The 22,655-nt window shown below is 34.8% G+C and overlaps 1 protein-coding gene across 1 annotated transcript in view; it reads right to left on the reverse strand.

Moving 5' to 3' along the window:
• Positions 1 to 6,621: 6,621 nt before the first annotated feature.
• LOC123551487 (uncharacterized) overlaps positions 6,622 to 22,655 on the reverse strand; it is an 84,903-nt gene continuing 68,869 nt past the window's right edge. The window contains exon 9 of the mRNA XM_045340463.2: positions 6,622 to 10,550. Coding sequence (XP_045196398.2) covers positions 10,507 to 10,550 — 44 coding nt within the window. The 3' untranslated portion in view covers positions 6,622 to 10,506. The remainder of the gene's footprint in view (positions 10,551 to 22,655) is intronic.

Below are 22,655 nucleotides of genomic sequence, written 5' to 3' on the forward strand. Positions count from 1 at the left end.
TAACTTAAACACAAAGAAAGAACAAAAAACTGGAGATTGCTTTTAACAAAAGTACATGGCTTCCCATACCACTTCAAACAGAAATTTGAATCAATATGCAGTATCCAGCCATATCAGCTTTTTGGATGCAAGTTTTTTTTGAAAATAGAATTTATTTATTTATTTGGGTTTTATGGCGCACCAACACAGTATAGGTTATATGGCGCCAAACAGGACTACAAATTTTGGTTCCACATCTCATTTACATCGAAATAAAAACATGAGGTATGGAATCAAAATTTGCATACCTGCTGGAATCACAGAGTTACAGCAAAACCAAGTATTAAGACCCTATTACTCGCAAAACCAAAAGTAAATGACAGATTGTATGCAATCATAACAAATCATCAAAAAACATATACATGTACTTTGCATCTGAACTCCATACAAAGATTTTATTCAGTGACAAAATCACAAAATGAGATATATTACTTCTTAAGTAATTATAATATTTTTGTAATTATATTGCCTCCCTTTAATAATGCATTCTAGCTAATCTTAAATAGATTTACAGATTTACAAAAATGTACCTTTAAGTGGAAATATGTGTGGATATACAAAACTGGCCGAGAGAATCCCTATGAAGTTTGATTTGAAATCCCATCTGTAGCTTCAGAGAAGAAGTTCAGACAAACTTTTGTGACAGACAGACAAGACAAAATCAATGTATCTCATTGGGAGACATGTTAAATACTTCCCAGCATCAGTCTCAGCAATTCTAATTAACTTCTTTATATAAATAGTTCAAACAAAATATCAGAAAAATCATATTTAAACAAATATCCTACAATAACATAAATCCTGTAACATTTTCAGTCAAATCAATGACAACATTCTAAATTTTGACTTGTCAGTATCTTAATTTCTCTAAGTACTCAAAATATGAAATATTTGTTAGTTTAAAGTTTTCATAATATTCATTCTTTCTTCATAATATTCATTCTTTCTGCCACTGACGTCGTTATAAAGTGAAAGAAGAAGTGATTATGCAAGAATAAAAAAACTTCAGAAATATTTAGTGTTATACCATGTAGCTTTATCTGAGATACAAAATATGTTTCTACTGCAATGTGCATTACAGTATTATATATGCCAAGGTATATTTCTACTGCAATATCTGAAACAAAGTAACTTAAAGGTGGCATATTTCTACTGAAGTGTGCATTACAGTATTATATATGCCAAGGTATATTTCTACTGCAATATCTGAAACAAAGTAACTTAAAGGTGGCATATTTCTACTGGTGTGCATTACAGTATTATATATGCCAAGGTATATTTCTACTGCAATATCTGAAACAAAGTAACTTAAAGGTGGCATATTTCTACTGGTGTGCATTACAGTATTATATATGCCAAGGTATATTTCTACTGCAATATCTGAAACAAAGTAACTTAAAGGTGGCATATTTTACTGTTGTGCATTACAGTATTATATATGCCAAGGTATATTTTCTACTGCAATATCTGAAACAAAGTAACTTAAAGGTGGCATATTTCTACTGGTGTGCATTACAGTATTATATATGCCAAGGTATATTTCTACTGCAATATCTGAAACAAAGTAACTTAAAGGTGGCATATTTCTACTGGTGTGCATTACAGTATTATATATGCCAAGGTATATTTCTACTGCAATATCTGAAACAAAGTAACTTAAAGGTGGCATATTTCTACTGAAGTGTGCATTACAGTATTATATATGCCAAGGTATATTTCTACTGCAATATCTGAAACAAAGTAACTTAAAGGTGGCATATTTCTACTGGTGTGCATTACAGTATTATATATGCCAAGGTATATTTCTACTGCAATATCTGAAACAAAGTAACTTAAAGGTGGCATATTTCTACTGGTGTGCATTACAGATTATATATGCCAAGGTATATTTCTACTGCAATATCTGAAACAAAGTAACTTAAAGGTGGCATATTTCTACTGAAGTGTGCATTACAGTATTATATATGCCAAGGTATATTTCTACTGCAATATCTGAAACAAAGTAACTTAAAGGTGGCATATTTCTACTGAAGTGTGCATTACAGTATTATATATGCCAAGGTATATTTCTACTGCAATATCTGAAACAAAGTAACTTAAAGGTGGCATATTTCTACTGGTGTGCATTACAGTATTATATATGCCAAGGTATATTTCTACTGCAATATCTGAAACAAAGTAACTTAAAGGTGGCATATTTCTACTGGTGTGCATTACAGTATTATATATGCCAAGGTATATTTCTACTGCAATATCTGAAACAAAGTAACTTAAAGGTGGCATATTTCTACTGGTGTGCATTACAGTATTATCTGAGACTAGGTATATTCTACAGAATTGTCTGAGACAAATAAGGTATGTCTCTATTATAATGTGTATTTTATTTGTGACAAGATTATTACATTGTTTGGCTTCATCCTCTACAAATTTATTTAACTACGGATACAATAAAGAAGCTTAGTAGTAGAAAAAATATTTAACATCTATATACCAGTTTTATGCATTACAAACTAACCCATGCAAGTGCTTTGTATTGAATTCACAGTTTTTTATCTATAGTAACGGTCAATTCTGCATGAACATATACAATTTCAATCGGGATAAAACCGGATAGAAATAACAAAATTCTATATAAAATATGTATTTTCACTAGTACAAAATATACAACAAATGTGTGTGTGTGTTTGATTGACAAGTCTGCTCTTCTACACTTGAAAGAATTTTCTAAAAACTTTTGTGGATAGCTTGTATGTTTGTGACTGTTCGAATTTAGAGTGTAAATTGATCATACAAGTGCAACTTAAAAAAAAGATTGAAATGAGCCATATAGTGGAGAACTACAAGCTGAATAAATTGTTGATACTTTTTAAATATTTTTTTGCTTTTAATAATTAACTTGTGTCCCTTATTTAACTAAAGGTCCTTACTTTGATAAGTTTGGTTTGTCACTTCGAACTTGGAACCTTGTTACTCAGAATTTTCATGTGTTCACCTTTTGATTAGAGTGGGAAATATATGTCTGATGTGGGAATCATTGCAAGTTTCTGGGGACAACTTCCTTAACTAATAATTTAGCTAAATCCTCAGTACTTTCAGAAAAGATGACTTTTTTTGGTTTCCTTGCTCAGCTTTCAAGCAAAACATTTGCTGTCATTGCCACTTGGATTGCAGTGTCCCCCACTGAACAACATAGGATAATACTACATGTAAACACTTATTTTCTTTCTGTAAAAAAATCTAACATCTATATTGGCCCTACATTTTGTCAGGTTGATCCAGTTTTAACAAACTTGAAATGGTATCAGTGGCTATAATGCTTTAAGTTTAATATCTAATTTCTACGTCAAGAGTTGCATTCCGATGGAGATGACCTTTTAAAGACTTCCCTAAGTCTGGTCCTAAGGACCCTGCTGCTTGAACAAACTTAAAATCTGCTTCAAGTGAAATGTTCAGGTGAGGTAACATGTAGTTCTTAAAAACAATTTTCTGAAGAAAAATGTAGAAGGCAAATAATAGATGCCAAGCATCCACTCACTAGCTAGTGAGCTAGCAAAACTGTTGAAGATCTTTCTCAAGAAATTCTCTAAATAAGTTAATCCTTTTGATTTTTAGCTGGACTATTCAAAGAATAGGTAGAGCTATTGGGCTCACTCGTGCGTTGGCGTCCTGATTTGGTTAAGTTTTTGTATGTAAGCTGGTATCTCAGTAACCACTTATGGGAATGGATTGAAATTTCACACACTAATTTACTGTGATAAACTGACTTACACTGCACATAACTCTACTTTGCATTTTTACAAAATTATGCCCCTTTTTCAACTTAGCAGTTTCTGGTTAAGTTTTTGTATGTAAGCTGGTATCTCAGTACCCACTAATGGGAATGGATTGAAACTTCACACACTTGTTCACTGTCATGATCTGACATGTAATGCACAGGTTACATAACTCTACTTTGCATTTTTACAAAACTATGTCCCTTTTTTGACTTAGCAGTTTTTGGTTAAGTTTTTGTATGTAAGCTGGTATCTCAGTACCAACTAATGGGAATGGATTGAAACTTCACACCATTGTCCATTGTCATGAACTGATATGCATTTTACAGGTTCCATAACCCTGTTTTGCAATTTTACAAAATTATTCCCCCTTTTCAACTTTTTTATTTTCATTCAACTGACAAGGCTGTTGAATAGTTGAGCATTGCTGTCCTCTGACAGCTCTTGTTTTTTCAAAACAGTGATGATATGAAGTACAGTCAATTGGGCACTGCTATAAAAGAGAGGTTACATACTGTTGTACATGTAATCAGTTTACTCCATAAAAGATAAAAGGTAAGGATAGATAAGCCATGAAACTGACATAAACATGTCAAAAGAATCTAGGGTCTACTCTTAAGTCTCTATTTGACAACTTTTTAAAAAATTCTAAGAAGGAAAGTAACAACATAACATTAAACTTGCTTTCAAAGAGTATCAACAGTTATGTTCCATTTTCAGTAATTAACTACATATCAGGATCATTTTCTTACTGATGTCATTATGAGACTTAAACATCGAAATTATTTTTAGCAATGGAACCTAAACAAGATCTGTTTATCAAACAGATATGGCCCTACCACATGACGACCTGTCAGAGGTAACTGGATGTGTAGTTTTTAGTCTCGAGTACGCTGTAACCATGCACTTCGACCTAATGACCCAACACATAATAGGGAGTCTTCTGCAGACCAAAGACAATCATGAAGTTTGATGAACTGTGTATTCTCCAGCTATAAAAAGGAAACAATTTCAAGTCTCAAGGTCACTGTGACCTTGACCTTTGACCTCCAGAATAAAAAATCATGTTCTAATCACTGTAAGCAAACACATTTTTCAGTTATTGCTCTGAAACTGTTGCAGTCTTGAGGACATTTAATTGACGTTTAACCTACTGACCTCAAATATAACAAGGATCCAGTTCTTCTCCAGGTATTGATCAGAAAAACTTTCAGTCACAAGATCACAGTACCCTTGACGTTTGACCTACTGACTTCAAAAACAACAAGAGCCACCTTCAGTGAACAAATCATACAGTTGAATGGCCACAGGCAAACATGTTATCAAGTCACTGATAAGAACTCTTTTCAGTCTCGAGATCCCTATAACTTTATATTTGACCTACTGACCTCCAAAATATTCACTATGACCTTGACCATGACCTAATAACACTAAAAAACAAAAGGGGTATTTAACTGACTACAAGCAAGCAGTCAATAAATTTTATTCCTTAACCTGACCTTTGATCTACTGACCCCTAAAACAATACAAATTATCTACAGACCACAGACAATCATCCAAAAGTTTGGTTACTACAGAGTCATATGCATTGTCAAATTAACCTTCTCAGTCTCAAGGTTAACCCTCCTCAGTATCAAGGTTGCTGTGGCCTTGAACTTTGACCTAATCACTCCTTAAACCTTAAGGTGCATCTACTTACCACTGGTAATCATCTTATAAAGTTAAAGCCTTCTCTTGTTATAGATAAGAAACCAAATGTTCTAATAACCGACCAACACAAGCAAAACAATATACCAATATATATATATATATATATACATATATATAATAGCACACATTTTGTATTTTTGGTTTAGGATCTGTTTTGTATTTTGGTACAGGACCCTTTCTGTATCTTATTCTTGAGGTAGTTTTAACAAAATGGATAAAATATAACAATATTTAACAAGTAATACAATCTGAATCAACTAAAAACAACGGTACTATCACAATTTTACAAATCATGTGTTTCAATACCATAATAACTAAACATATGTCTTTCTACTACAACTGCTTAAAACTCATTTTCAGTTTCAAAGTAAACGACTGAAATGATCAACATGAATGAACTCCTGTATCACTAGATAAGCCCTAAAAAGAACATAATAATTTTGTTATCAGAAATAGAAAGTAAATAACAAGATGCCCCTGAGGGCCTTGAGCTCTACTGGCCTTGCAGACGTAACTGGTGTTTGGTATTGTATTGTCCGTTTGATGATGCTCCAAATACATACCAAATATTATACGTTTCAGGGGATAAAACTTTTACAGTTTTTCGTAAACTAAGCAACGCAAACAAAGCCTGCTAATACTGGCTGCATTCTCTAAGCTTCCAAAAGATCTTATGGCAGCAGAAAAAGTATCCTTGCACTTGAACTCTGTGTTGTCGTATTTTCTTTTTCTTGTCCTTTGGGACCATGGAGTCCATTAAATATTTCTCAGTAACAGGGTTCCACTAAAGTCAGTGTTACACATTCCATTACATCTCGTGAGCAGACTATATTAACTGAGTTTGCTAATAATTTGCATGGTTCATTCTGTGCTTCCAAATGATCATAGATATGGTTGTCACCATAGAGCTAAATCTTCACTAACATGTATACACACTATAAAACAACAATATTGTCAACTAGTATGTTTTACTACTATAGATAAGAAGTATGACTTGAACAATGAGGAGTTCTTACACACGTTCAAATTTCTGTTGCAAAACTGCACATTTCATTTTATCAGATTCAACCCCCACCCCCCCCCCCCCCCCCCCAACAATGTAGTTCAGAAAAAGCATCATTCTCTATCAAGAAAACAAACTGATATTTTTCATAAACATACCGTTTTTTTTTTCTATGAAAAGCACCAGTATTTTCATTTATTTCTGTTAAAATAATGTGCCATTGGGGTGGGGGTGGGTAAATGTGGATTTATGACGGAGAAGCAGAAGTTGGCAAAAAATAACATTTATACAAGGTCCAATATTTTTTTTTTATCCTACCCTCATATAAGATATAGAACAATATCGGCCTGCCTAATAAACTTTGCTTTATCTAGTCAGTGTCAAGATATCACTTTTGAAATCACTTATTTTATCAAAACTTTGCATTTAAATCATCACCATTGTATTGGAAATGCCTGAACTTAGAAAATGAGTGGTCAAATCAAAGGTTTTTATCCTGAAACAAAAAAGTTATTGTTAGTTTTCACTTTTACAGCACTTGAAAACATTTTGTTTCCGAATTTTTCATTGAAACTGTTACCATTGTATTGGAAATGTTCCAACTAAGAAAATAAGTGGTAAAATCAAAAGTTTTTATCCAGAAACAAAAAAGTTATTGCATTTTTTCAATTTTCCACAAACTGAATTACACTAGCAAACGTCATATTATATGACGTCAAGTGTGCATGCTGTTGCTCTTTCCAACGACTTTTACCCAATTTTCTGAACAGGTGGGATAAATAGAATATTAGATTACTGTCTGAAAAAATTTGAATTTATTAGGCTCGTCTACGAAAAAATATAAGGCTTGGCAGAGCCTCGCCTAATATATTTTCTTCAACTCGCCTAATAAATTTAAATTTATCAGACAGTAACCTAATATTCTCTATATAATATTGTATAATGAAAACCGTGATATTTTTTCCATAGTTTACTGTGTTATCATTATTTTCCTTAAGGAATATAATTCAGTTTAAAAAGCACAAAAAGTAACATGATCACTAAAAAAATCTTATGATTTTTCTTCTATTTTGCGATGCAGTAAAATATTTGCTACATTTCTAGCCAGAAATGAGTATATCAACATAAGATTCGATTTATTTTTATAGAGAATTTTTGTTGTTGACATTTTCAAACACTGTCCCAGTTTTGATGAAGTCTTTGGGAGGGAAGAATGGTTATTTAAGAACTTCTTTCAGTACTTGCATGCATATCTGATTTACAGAAAATCATAACCAAAGTAATGCCTACTGGTTGTCCGACAAAAAATAAACACAATGATGCTTTTCTGTCTACTATTAGTAAATAATGACGTCACAATCATGTGTACATGCAGTTTCTTTAACTGCCGTACAGCATGCTTATATGAACGCAATAATTGCTTAAGCAAATGTTAGTCTACCTCTGTGCCAAATTTGAAAAAAATCTTCATATTGGAACTTGCTCGCTGAAACGTCTTAAACACAAACACTTTTATGTCTAACCATTTCTAACATAAATATAACTCTTAATTCTAAGGCCTATATATGTATATATCTAGTAACAAGTCACAGCAATTATGAAAACAAATTGAAATAGTGGGGAAGTGGCTGCAAATTTGGTACAGATTGTTAAAACTATGTAAAACACAGACATGAGAGAATTGCACAAACCCAGAGGATGTCACTGCTTCTACATCTCTTCACAATTACTCTTATATCTTTCCCTATAAAGTCATTGAATAAATAAAATAACATAGCATTTGTTAAAATCTATCTTACATCATAGAAATGGAGGCTTATTATATAAACTCTATACTGTAACACATAATCAGGCTTGATAAAAAATCCTCAATTCATTCAGGTATACAGAATTAGTCTAATTATCAGTTAAAAACAAGATGTGGATCTACCCATTGAGGCTTGCTATCAACAGTTTCTATTTTCTCAATAGTGTTTGTTACCAACTTTTGGTTACTTAACCTGAGCCAGAAGATACCAAGTGGATTATCTATAATGTATCTTCAGAGTTATGGCCTTTAAATCCATCAAAATTTAGGAAATGGACATTGTCCACTCAGTAAGTAGAGTATTTCAAAATCAAAATTGATTTGCAGGATGGCATTCTTGTTCCATAAGCAAAATGTGTAGTAGGCAGTTCAACTGATCACAACACAATGTTAATGGCACTGGCTGGTATTCAAAAATGGTAATCAAAAATGTATAAACCATATCGTCACCTCAACACAACAAAGTCATATCTTATTATAAATTTATAAGAAGATACGACTTTGTTGCGTTGAGGTGACGATATGTTACCGTTGGACTTGCTAAGCACTAATGTATTAATTAAAGGGGAGTGATGGTCTAGTGGTTTAGGTGTTGGCTGCTCAACTTCGGGTTGTGGATCCAAGCCTCAATGTTGTCACAACTGAAGCCTGTTATATGACACAAGTACTTGGTTTCCAAGAAGTGAACAGAAGAATGGTTCATCAAATATCGATCTAAAACATAACAGGTAAACTTTGGCTTTGTACTGATTGTTTTTCCAAAACAAAATTTAGGAGAACTATTCCAGAAAACGAAACATATGTACAGCAATCCTTGGTACTGAACAGTCTAAGTTTGGATATTGTTTAACTTCATTTCACTTGGTCAAATAGGACTAAGCACAGTTCAAAAATTCACAAATCCAAGTAAGCAGAGAGAAGAATTTTGGTACAATACAGTAGCCAGAAAACTTTTGTAATACTGTCTATAAATGCAATATGTAAACAAATGACCAATGTTGGAGAACTCGAACGTCATGAACCTTGTTTTGTTCACAGGTAAGCTTAAAAAACAATACTGAAAAAGTCTGTTTAGATTTCAGTTATACATTTAGTTGTGAACATATTCAAAATGAAGTACTAGAATAGTGCTGTATAAAAATGGTAAAAGTATAATGCAGTTGGATAGGGGAAAAATGCATGACTAATCATAATGCACACGCAATTCTCAACTTTGATTAAATATATACATTTAATTGGTAATTTTGTATCTTTGAATGGAAAAAGAGATTATGAAAGTTTTACAAAATCACAACACTTTAAAGTTTTATCCTGATATCGTACCAACCTGACTGGTTAATTTATCTATGGTCCCATTCTTTCTCTATAGGTGAATCAAAGGCATTTAAAAAGCTGCCAAAACACAGAAGGCCTATATGCTTAAAATAAAAGACTACTTTCAGTTAGGGGAATTTCTCCAAACACTGCCTGTATGTTTAGCAGTATTGGAAAAAATGTCAAGACAAACTTTTATCATTTACCTGAAAAACACTAAATGATAAACAGACATAGTGTTGATACATCAAATCTGGCCAGTGGTAAGGAAAAGGTAGTCTTAAAAATACAACCATTAAACAAGCTTAGATACCCAACAACTGCTCCACTTGGAGACCTGAAACGCCAATATAAATAAGGATATGGTTTTGCAGTTGGCTTTAAAGTAATATCTCTTTATTGTAAAAATAATCGTAACTTAATGTGTAAGTCATAGATATCAACCAGAACTGTCTTATTAATAATTCCTTTCTTTGTACTCTTCTGATCTTGAGAAAGTTTGATAGATGACAAAATTATAACTTCTCTGTCAATCTCTGGATGACCAATATACAGAAGTTTATTTCACTCTTACAACTGACTGTACCTGCTGTCACACTGAAGCATTTTTGTGTCTGCATGATTTCATATCACTTATACATGATGTTACTGTTTCGGTGGTCTTACAAAATCTGCAGCAGACGCCAAGGTCACATGACTTTTCAGAGCTAATAACCAGCCTGGCCAACACTGTGACAAAGTACCAGTCTAGTTTATTGGCATTCATTATGTTGTAACATCTGTCTTTAGAAAGGTCAATGGAATAAGTAGATCTATATGGAATACTGCCATCATCAACTGCCAACTTTTGCTGATCCAGATCATAGCATTGGTGCTGGAACACTCATCCGGGTCATTTTAGGAGCTAGAAATGGAAGAAAAATATTACAAGTAAGTTAAGTTACACAAACAAAAAATAGTGTGAATGCAATAATGAAAGTAAAATTTTTTCAAAACAGGACCAGCACTTAATTTACAAGGCAATTACATTTGAAGATTTTTTTTTATTTCTAGCACTGACAGCAATGACTTCTGACAAATCAAAACAACTGAAACAAACTTGGGAGAAGGTTGCTCCCCCAGCTCCCCCAAGGTACACTTCTGTGTAATTGCTTCAAAATTAAGCCAGTGATTAAGGAGACATACTGCTGTTTGTGCATGCCCGAAATCGACAAAAAAACAAAGGTTTTATGCAAGAATATTAGCCTGAACATTGACTGATTTGCTGGTTCTCCGAAATAATTGTGGTCATAGTCTAAACATTTGATAATCGAGAAAGGAATAAAGTCAGTAATTCGGTCAAAAATGTGCTTCCATGGTGTAGTGAAGATATTTCCATTTCTAGCTTTGGCTTCCATTTATTTTGAAGAATATAAAAAAATCAGAATACTCTTGGTTGAACTATTTCATGTGAATCAAAAACAAGGTTTAAAGCGGAATTATGCCATTTGAAGATTTTTTTATTATTAGCTCTGGCGGCCATGTTTTCTGACAAATCAGAACAATCTGAACACTCTTTGTAGACAGTCACCAAAGGAACACTTGTGAGGAATTATTTCAAAACTGTGTCAGGAGTTCTGAAGAGAATATTTTTAAAGCTTCTACTAAAGAGAAAAGTGAGCACAACATTTGGTATCAACGATCTTGACAAATCATGCCCATGTTTTTCTAACAAAGCAGAACTACAGTTATCACTATGTTGTAATTATGACCTTTGACCTTCAAGTGTGACCTTGACTTTGGATCTAGTGACTTGGGTTGTGTACTCTGCAAGCCATCTTAATGGAGTTAGCATTTGATGCTAGTTTTATAAAAATCCTTCCTGTAGTTTAGAACATAATTATGTAGCAGACACAAATTTAGGCTATTTGAACTCTAAAATGGGCCCTTGACTTTGGACCCAATGACCTGGGTCATGTGCTCTGTATGTCATCTAGATGATGTTAACAGATGATGCTAATTTTATGAAAATCAACCATATGGTTTAAAAGCTATAAATTGGACACAACCTATATGATCGTTGACCTCTGAAGTGTGACCTTGACCTTTGATTTTGTGACCAGGGTCTTGTTGCTCTGCACCTCATCATCAACTGATGCTATTTTTTATATGAAAATCTTTCAAGCAGTTTAAGCAACCTGAAGCAGACATGAATTTAAGCTAACTAATCTTGACCACCAAGAGTGACCTTGACCTTGGACCTAGTGGCCCAGGTGGCATGCTCTGCATGTCATCTTGACGACGTTCATAACTGATGCCAGTTTTATGAATGGCTTCCTAGCAGTTTAGAAGATAAGGAGCCGACACAAATTAAAGCTATTTGACTTTACCTCCAAGGGTGACTTTGACCTTGTACCAAGCAGCCTAGATGTGCGGTCTGCATGCTGGGTTGATGAGATAAAAAATTGATGTTAGTTAACAGCTGTTGCTAGTTTTACGATTCCTAACATTAAGATACGGAGCAGACACTATAAAAAAATAAACAGATGGGCATGACTCCAATATAACCCGCATATACTCTGTACATATTAAGTAATTAAATTTTGGTACATCGTCACCTAAGGAACACTTGTGTGAAATTATTTTGAAATGAAGCCAGCAGTTTCAGACAAGGAGCCTTTTTTTACCTTAAATATAACACAAAAGTTAATCAGTGAAGTGCTAGGTATTTCACTCCTGCACATGATTGCAAGTCTATTTCAAAACTAAATGATGTATAAAAGTAAACAGCTTGTATGTAAAGGTATTTCACTACTGAACAGTGTGAACAAGTCTATAGTCTTTTGGGTATTTCAATATTGAACAGTATATACTGGTCAACAGTCTGCTAGTTCTATCCCTCCTGAACAGTAAATACAAGTCTACAGTCTGCTGGGGGCCTCGATGGTGAAATGGTTAAGGTTTCTGGTGTGTTTTCAAGTGAATTCTTCTTACAGGAAGTCATCCATCTGGCTTACAGAAGATAGGTGGTTTTACCCATGTGCTCATGCATAATGAAATAATTGACGCAGGGGCACCTCGGCTCTTCCTCCCATCATCAAAAGCTGGTAAGTCACCATATGACCTATAATTGTGTTGTTGTGATACTTAACCCCAAAAGCCAAAACAAACAATAGTGTATTTGTTATATCATTCCTGAAGAGAATAAACAGGTCAATAGTCTGCTAGTTATATTACACCTGAACAGTGTTAATAGGTCACTATCACTCCTGAACAGTGTTTATAGGTCAACAGTCTGCTAGTTATATCAATCCTGAACAGTGTTTACATGTCAACAGTTCGCTAGTTATATAACTCCTGAACATTGTACATAGGTCAACAGTCTGCTAGTTATATAACTCCTGAACATTGTACATAGGTCAACAGTCCGCTAGTTATGTAACTCCTGAACATTGTACATAGGTCAACAGTCCGCCAGTTATATAACTCCTGAACATTGTACATAGGTCAACAGTCCACCAGTTATATAACTCCTGAACAATGTACATAGGTCAACAGGTCGCCAGTTATATAACTCCTGAACAATGTACATAGGTCAACAGGTCGCCAGTTATATAACTCCTGAACAATGTACATAGGTCAACAGGTCGCCAGTTATATAACTCCTGAACATTGTACATAGGTCAACAGTCCATCAGTTATATAACTCCTGAACATTGTACATAGGTCAACAGTCCATCAGTTATATAACTCCTGAACATTGTACATAGGTCAACAGTCCGCTAGTTATATAACTCCTGAACATTGTACATAGGTCAACAGTCCGCTAGTTATATAACTCCTGAACATTGTACATAGGTCAACAGTCCGCTAGTTATATAACTCCTGAACATTGTACATAGGTCAACAGTCCGCTAGTTATATAACTCCTGAACATTGTACATAGGTCAACAGTCCACCAGTTATATAACTCCTGAACATTGTACATAGGTCAACAGTCCGCCAGTTATATAACTCCTGAACATTGTACATAGGTCAACAGTCCGCCAGTTATATAACTCCTGAACATTGTACATAGGTCAACAGTCCGCCAGTTATATAACTCCTGAACATTGTACATAGATCAACAGTCCGCCAGTTATATAACTCCTGAACATTGTACATAGGTCAACAGTCTGCCAGTTATATAACTCCTGAACATTGTACATAGGTCAACAGTCCGCTAGTTATATAACTCCTGAACATTGTACATAGGTCAACAGTTCGCTAGTTATATAACTCCTGAACATTGTACATAGGTCAACAGTCCGCTAGTTATATAACTCATGAACATTGTACATAGGTCAACAGTTCGCCAGTTATATAACTCCTGAACATTGTACATAGGTCAACAGTCCAACAGTTATATAACTCCTGAACAATGTACATAGGTCAACAGTCCGCCAGTTATATAACTCCTGAACATTGTACATAGGTCAACAGTCCGCCAGTTATATAACTCCTGAACATTGTACATAGGTCAACATTTCCCCTAGTTTAACTCCTGAACATTGTAATAGGTCAACAGTCCGCTAGTTGTATAACTCCTGACATTGTACATAGGTCAACAGTCCACTAGTTGTATAACTCCTGAACATTGTACATAGGTCAACAGTCCACTAGTTGTATAACTCCTGAACATTGTACACAGGTCAACAGTCCGCTAGTTATATAACTCCTGAACATTGTACATAGGTCAACAGTCCGCTAGTTATATAACTCCTGAACATTGTACATAGGTCAACAGTCTGCTAGTTATATAACTCCTGAACATTGTACACAGGTCAACAGGTCGCTAGTTATATAACTCCTGAACATTGTACACAGGTCAACAGGTCGCTAGTTATATAACTCCTGAACATTGTACACAGGTCAACAGTCCGCTAGTTATATAACTCCTGAACATTGTACATAGGTCAACAGTCCGCTAGTTATATAACTCCTGAACATTGTACATAGGTCAACATTCCGCTAGTTATATAACTCCTGAACATTGTACATAGGTCAACAGTCCACCAGTTATATAACTCCTGAACATTGTACATAGGTCAACAGTTCGCTAGTTATATAACTCCTGAACAATGTACAAAGGTCAACAGTCCGCCAGTTATATAACTCCTGAACATTCATAGGTCAACAGTCCGCCAGTTATATAACTCCTGAACAATGTACATAGGTCAACAGTCCGCTAGTTATATAACTCCTGAACAATGTACATAGGTCAACAGTTCGCTAGTTATATAACTCCTGAACATTGTACATAGGTCAACAGTCCGCCACTTATATAACTCCTGAACAATGTACATAGGTCAACAGTTCGCTAGTTATATAACTCCTGAACAATGTACATAGGTCAACAGTCCGCTAGTTACATAACTCCTGAACATTGTACATAGGTCAACAGTCCGCTAGTTATATAACTCCTGAACAATGTACATAGGTCAACAGTCCGCTAGTTATATAACTCCTGAACAATGTACATAGGTCAACAGTCCGCTAGTTATATAACTCCTGAACATTGTACATAGGTCAACAGTCCGCCAGTTATATAACTCCTGAACATTGTACATAGGTCAACAGTCCGCTAGTTATATAACTCCTGAACAATGTACATAGGTCAAAAAGTTCGCTTTGCTATATAACTCCTGTAACATTGTACATAGGTCAACAGGGGCGCTAGTTATATAACTCCTGAACATTATACATAGTCAACAGGTCGCTAGTTATATAACTCCTGAACATTATACATAGGTCAACAGGTCGCTAGTTATATAACTCCTGAACATTGTACATAGGTCAACAGTCCACCAGTTATATAACTCCTGAACATTGTACATAGGTCAACAGGTCGCTAGTTATATAACTCCTGAACATTGTACATAGGTCAACAGTCCGCTAGTTATATAACTCATGAACATTGTACATAGGTCAACAGTCCGACAGTTATATAACTCCTGAACATTGTACATAGGTCAACAGTCCGCTAGTTATATAACTCCTGAACAATGTACATAGGTCAACAGTTCGCTAGTTATATAACTCCTGAACATTGTACATAGGTCAACAGGTCGCTAGTTATATAACTCCTGAACATTATACATAGGTCAACAGGTCGCTAGTTATATAACTCCTGAACATTATACATAGGTCAACAGGTCGCTAGTTATATAACTCCTGAACATTGTACATAGGTCAACAGTCCACCAGTTATATAACTCCTGAACATTGTACATAGGTCAACAGGTCGCTAGTTATATAACTCCTGAACATTGTACATAGGTCAACAGTCCGCTAGTTATATAACTCCTGAACAATGTACATAGGTCAACAGTCCGCTAGTTATATAACTCCTGAACATTGTACATAGGTCAACAGGTCGCTAGTTATATAACTCCTGAACATTGTACATAGGTCAACAGTCCATCAGTTATATAACTCCTGAACATTGTACATAGGTCAACAGTCTGCTAGTTATATAACTCCTGAACATTGTACACAGGTCAACAGTCCGCTAGTTATATAACTCCTGAACAATGTACATAGGTCAACAGTCCGCTAGTTATATAACTCCTGAAACATTGTACATAGGTCAAGAGTCCGCTAGTTATGTAACTCCTGAATGGTGTATATAGGTCAACAGTCTGCTACTTATATCACTCTTGAACAGTGTTTACAGGTCAATAGTCTGCTAGTTATATCACTCCTGAACAGTGTACATAGGTCAATAGTCTGCTAGTTATGTAACTGCTGAATGGTGTATATAGGTCAACAGTCTGCTAGTTATATCACTCCTGAACAGTGTTTACAGGTCAACAGACTACTAGTTATATGACTCCAGAACAGTGTATATAGGTCAACAGACTACTAGTTATATGACTCCAGAACAGTTTATATAGGTCAACAGACTACTAGTTATATGACTCCAGAACAGTGTATATAGGTCAACAGTATACTAGTTATATGACTCCAGAACAGTGTATATAGGTCAACAGTATACTAGTTATATGACTCCTGAACAGTTTACATTGGTCAACAATCTGTTGGTTATATAACTTCTAAACATAATAAACAAGTCAACAGTCAGCTAGTTATATCACTCCTGAACAGTGTTTACAAGTCAACTGTAAGCTAGTTACATCACTCCTGAACCGTGTTTACAGGTCAACAGTCAGCTAGTTATATCAATCCTGAACAGTGTTTACAAGTCAACAGTCAGCTAGTTGTATCACTCCTGAACAGTGTTTATAGGTCAACAGTCAGCTAATTATATAACTCCTGAACAGTGTTTATAGGTCAACAGTCAGCTAGTTATATCATTCCTGAACAGTGTTTACAAGTCAACATCAGCTAGTTGTATCACTCCTGAACAGTGTTTATAGGTCAACAGTCAGCTAATTATATCACTCCTGAACAGTGTTTATAGGTCAACAGTCAGCTAGTTATATCACTCCTGAACAGTGTTTACAAATCAATAGTCTGCTAGTTTTATCACTCCTGAAAAGTGTTTACATGTCAATAGTCTGCTAGCTATTTCAATCCTGAACAGTGTTTACATGTCAATAGTGTGCCAGTTTATCACTCCTGAACAGTGTTTACAAGTCAATAGTCTGCTAGTTATATCACTCCTGAACAGTGTACATAGGTCAATAGTCTGCTAGTTATGTAACTGCTGAATGGTGTATATAGGTCAACAGTATGCTAGTTATATCACTCCTGAACAGTATTTACAGGTCAATAGCCTGTTGGTTATACGACTCCTGAACAGTGTATATAGGTCAACAGACTACTGGTTATATGACTCTAGAACAGTGTATATAGGTCAACAGTCTACTAGTTATAAGACTCCTGAACAGTTTATATTGGTCAACAATCTGTTGGTTATATAACTTCTAAACAAAATAAACAAGTCAACAGTCAGCTAGTTATATCACTCCTGAACAGTTTTTACAAGTCAATAGTCAGCTAGTTATATCACTCCTGAACAGTGTTTACAGGTCAACAGTCAGCTAGTTAAATCACTCCTGAACAGTGTTTACAGGTCAACGGTCAGCTAGTTATATCAATCCTGAACAGTGTTTACAAGTCAACAGTCAGCTAGTTGTATCACTCCTGAACAGTGTTTATAGGTCAACAGTCAGCTAATTATATCACTCCTGAACAGTGTTTATATGTCAACAGTCAGCTAGTTATATCACTCCTGAACAGTGTTTACAAGTCAATAGTTTGCTAGTTTTATCACTCCTGAAGTGTTTACATGTCAATAGTCTCCTAGTTATATCAATCCTTAACAGTGTTTACATGACAATAGTGTGCTAGTTTTTCACTCCTGAACAATGTTCACGAGTCAATAGTGTGCTAGTTTACTCCTGAACAGTGTTTACATGTCAATAGTGTGCTAGTTTATCACTCCTGAACAGTGTTTACAAGTCAATAGTCTGCAAGTTATATCACTCCTCAACAGTGTACATAGGTCAACAGTCTGATAGTTATATCACTCCTGAACAGTGTTTACATGTCAATAGTGTGCTAGTTTATCACTCCTGAACAGTGTTTACAAGTCAATACGTCACCTCAACGCAACAAAGTCATAGCTTATTATAAATTTATAAGAAGATACGACTTTGTTGCGTTGAGGTGACGATATTATTATAGTCTGCTAGTTATATTACTCCTCAACAGTGTACACAGGTCAACAGTCTGCTAGTTATATCAATCCTGAACAGTGTTTAGATGTCAACAGACTGCTAGTTTTATCACACCTGAACAGTGTACACAGGTCAACAGTGTTTACATGTCAATGGTGTGATAGTTATATCAATCCTGAACAGTGTTTACATGTCAGTAGTCTGCTAGTTATATCAATCCTGAACAGTGTTTACATGTCAGTAGTCTGCTAGTTATATCAATCATGAAGAGTGTTTACAAGTCAAAAGTTTGCTAGTTTTATCACTCCTGAACAGTGTACATAGGTCAACAGTCTGCTAGTTATATCACTCCTAAACAGTGTTTACAAGTCAAAAGTCTGCTAGTTTTATCACTCCTGAACAGTGTACATAGGTCAACAGTCTGCTAATAATATCACTCCTGAACAGTGTTTACAAGTCAAAAGTCTGCTAGGTTTATCACTCCTGAACAGTGTACATAGGTCAACAGTCTGCTAGTTATATCACTCCTAAACAGTGTTCACATGTCATTAGAGTGCTAGTTATATCATTCCTGAACAGTGTTTACATGTCAGTAGTCTGCTAGTTATATCAATCCTGAACAGTGTTTACATGTCAATAGTCTGCTAGTTTTATCACACCTGAACAGTGTACATAGGTCAACAGTCTGCTAGTTATATCAATCCTGAACAGTGTTTACTTGCCATTAGAGTGCTAGTTATATCAATCCTGAACAGTGTTTACAAGTCAAAAGTCTGCTAGTTTTATCACTCCTGAACAGTGTACATAGGTCAACAGTCTGCTAATAATATCACTCCTGAACAGTGTTTACAAGTCAAAAGTCTGCTAGTTTTATCACTCCTGAACAGTGTACATAGGTCAACAGTCTGCTAGTTATATCACTCCTAAACAGTGTTTACATGTCATTAGAGTGCTAGTTATATCATTCCTGAACAGTGTTTACATGTCAGTAGTCTGCAAGTTATATCAATCCTGAACAGTTTTAGATGTCAATAGTCTGCTAGTTTTATCACACCTGAAAAGTGTACATAGGTCAACAGTCTGCTAGTTATACCACTCCTGAACAGTGTTTACATGCCATTAGAGTGCTAGTTATATCAATCCTGAACAGTGTTTACAAGTCAATAGTCTGCTAGTTTTATCATTCCTGAACAGTATTTACATGTCAGTAGTCTGCTAGTTATATCAATCCTGAACAGTGTACATAGGTCAACAGTCTACTAGTTATATCACTCCTGAACAGTGTTTACATGTCAATAGTCTGCTAGTTTTATCACACCTGAACAGTGTACATAGATCAACAGTCTGCTAGTTATATCACTCCTGAACAGTGTTTACATGTCAATAGTCTGCTAGTTTAATCACAAGCAACATAGTAAAGGCCATTTATGAAAAAAGGGGAAAAAACTCGCAAAGAATTGATTTTTGGTGAAAGCATTATACAATATGTATGTAACAGCATACTAAAAGTATAGAATGTTATCATGGTGCAAAATGCATTTTTTGGGGTAAAAAGTTTAAAAATATAATTGAAACTGTGAATTTCTGGAATCGGCCCATAATGATGTCATTATTTTTATTAAGAAAGCGAAATTTTGCATGGTAGTAGAGAATTATAACTTAAAAAAATTAAGCTCATGACTTTTTAAAAAAATCCAAGATGGCCGCCAAAATCCAAGATGGCCGCCATTAAATTCTCATTACACAGGAAAACCGTTTAAGCATTTCACAAAGTTCAAACAGTGTGAAAAATGACCAGCATCATAGAAGACACACAAACTTCAATCTTAAACAAATTCAAGATGGCTTCTCAATTCCAAAATGGCCGCCACAGGGTCATTTAGACAATACAGACCCCGAAAAAGAAAATGGCGCTAAAAATGGTTTGACTTAAAATATTTTTCTTGCATCAAACATGACCCCCATTTTTCTGATTTTTATTCAGCATTGACAATATTCGTCAAGAGAATGTAAGATACAGACATTTAAAGTAGGTTCTGATGTGTGTTGCAGCCATTGGAAATATGACAATTTTATATAGAATAACGAAGAACAGCTATTTAGTGTGCTGTAACATACAAGGGAACATTGGTAAAAATTGAAATTTGACCTGATGAGGATGGGAAAAGTCTACTTTGACTAGAATTTGATTAAAGATGACAAATGTATTGCAATTTTGCTTTAAATGTTGATAAACACAAAAAAAACACATTTTCAATGTATTTGTGTGTATGCACAGTATTTTTTCTCAAAACTGCATTTTGGTATCCTAAGGATTGCTAATTTCTAGTAGTTAGAGGTACAGTTGAACATATTTTACAGTTTAAATGTGTAATTTGCCCCGACAGTGTAGCAGATCACAGTAGAAAATGACAAAACAGGGCAAAAGTAGGCTACAGTTACGATAACTGATTGAAAATTATGTTGTGACAGCTATTTTTGCCAAAATTTGACGAGTTGTCACACGTTACTGAAATTGCCATAAAACCTTAGAAATTGTTGGTGTAAACTAAAACCTTGTATTTACACATTTCAAATGAAACTGTCACAATCTTAGAGAAAAAAGTTTTTTCTCATAGGCATACAGACACTTAATAGGAAAATTGTCAAAAAATCGTAGTCGCATAATAACAGATTCACATAGTCCTCACTTTTTGCTCTTTAGAGCTATTTTCCTTATTTTCTTTTTAATATTTGCTAAAATCAAATGATAGATCTATGCTTGACATGTAGGTAGCATTTTCATAATAAAATAATAACACTACAGAATATGTCATGTTGACTTAGATCATACACTACCACTATAGTTTGGGATCCCATTGTTTAGCTAATTTTGCAGTTTGTGTGTTTGACTGAAAATATTTATTCTGCATTCCTTTTTCATTTTATTCAGTATTGACAATATTCTGCAAGAAAATATAAGTTACAGACATTTAAAATAGGTCCTGATGTGCACTGCAGTCATTGGAAATATGTGAATGTTATAAAGAATAAAAAAAGAACAGCTATTAAGTGTGTCATAACCTTTAACAAAAACATTAATTGAATACATTTTACTAAAGTACGATTCGCAGTAGCATAGAAATCTATATCATAACAACACTTCCACATAGCTTATGTAAATATCAGGACACGAGTTATATGACACAGGAAAATGCTTACGCCGTTAGTAACTTGAACAATGTAATTGGTCCAATCGCTATGGTGACTGTCCCATGTTAAAACGTAGAGCTGGTGAGACTATATACAGTACCTTATAAATATTTTTTTTTCTCTGGCTACCTCGCCTAAATGATTCATGACTGTAATGATTTCAGGGGTCAGGCGAATCACTCAATGTTTCGAACTAATAATCTTCAACTAATGATAATCAGCTCAAACTCCTATATAATAAGACTTTTTTTCTTTTTTTTGAAGTTCCTGTCAGCCAATGTCTTTGAATCGACAACATACGAGTGCCCTTTCGCATAGATGTTCAGCCGGTGTTCTCTTACATGAAGCTGCAACTCAGTATGATTGCCGTAACTCCTGGATTCTCAGCGCTTATATGCTATAAAATATAGCATTAAAATGACCCCAATGCCTTGGATGTACTTCGCCGATAACGTTGAACCTCGTTCTCTTACTGACTCAGACGATGACCAAACCAAACGTCTTTCTCAGATTTCCGATGATCAGCCTGTATTTGCTATCATCTATACCGTAAAGGTTTCATTTCTATGTGCTGGCCTTAACGCTCGAAATACAATACTGCAACTCTTCTTTAGTCTCAAACATCTTTTTTATATAATTGATCTGCCCTGACAGTGTAGCTGCAACAGCTCTTTTTTCAAGGTACTGGGATATATTATAAGTTGAATCCTTGATGTGTGGATACAGAATGACTTCATTGTAATTTCATCTACTTATCTATACCCTAGCAGAGGTGTGCTTTGACTGGTGCTATCTATGGAACTTGTTTCTGACTGGTGCAAATTCGAACATATTTTACATTGAATACACGAGTACTTGATCTAACATATAGTTGGTTCTCTTTTACTATACGATTGTATTTAACATAATGTGTGATGCTGAGATCCAGCTATGACTGTTATTAACCCAAGTCGTTCATAAGGTTATAACACACTAAATAGCTGTTTGTCTTTATACTATATAAATTTATTTATTTTGTTGGGTTTAACGTCGCACCAGCACAATTATAGGTCATATGGCGACTTTCCTGCTTTTGATGGTGGAGGAAGACCCCAGGTGCCCCTCCGTGCATTATTTCATCAAGAGCGGGCACCTGGGTAGAACCACCGACCTTC

Source organism: Mercenaria mercenaria, chromosome 4, assembly GCF_021730395.1.
Source record: "Mercenaria mercenaria strain notata chromosome 4, MADL_Memer_1, whole genome shotgun sequence".
In the NCBI taxonomy this organism is placed as follows: Eukaryota; Metazoa; Mollusca; class Bivalvia; order Venerida; family Veneridae; genus Mercenaria; species Mercenaria mercenaria.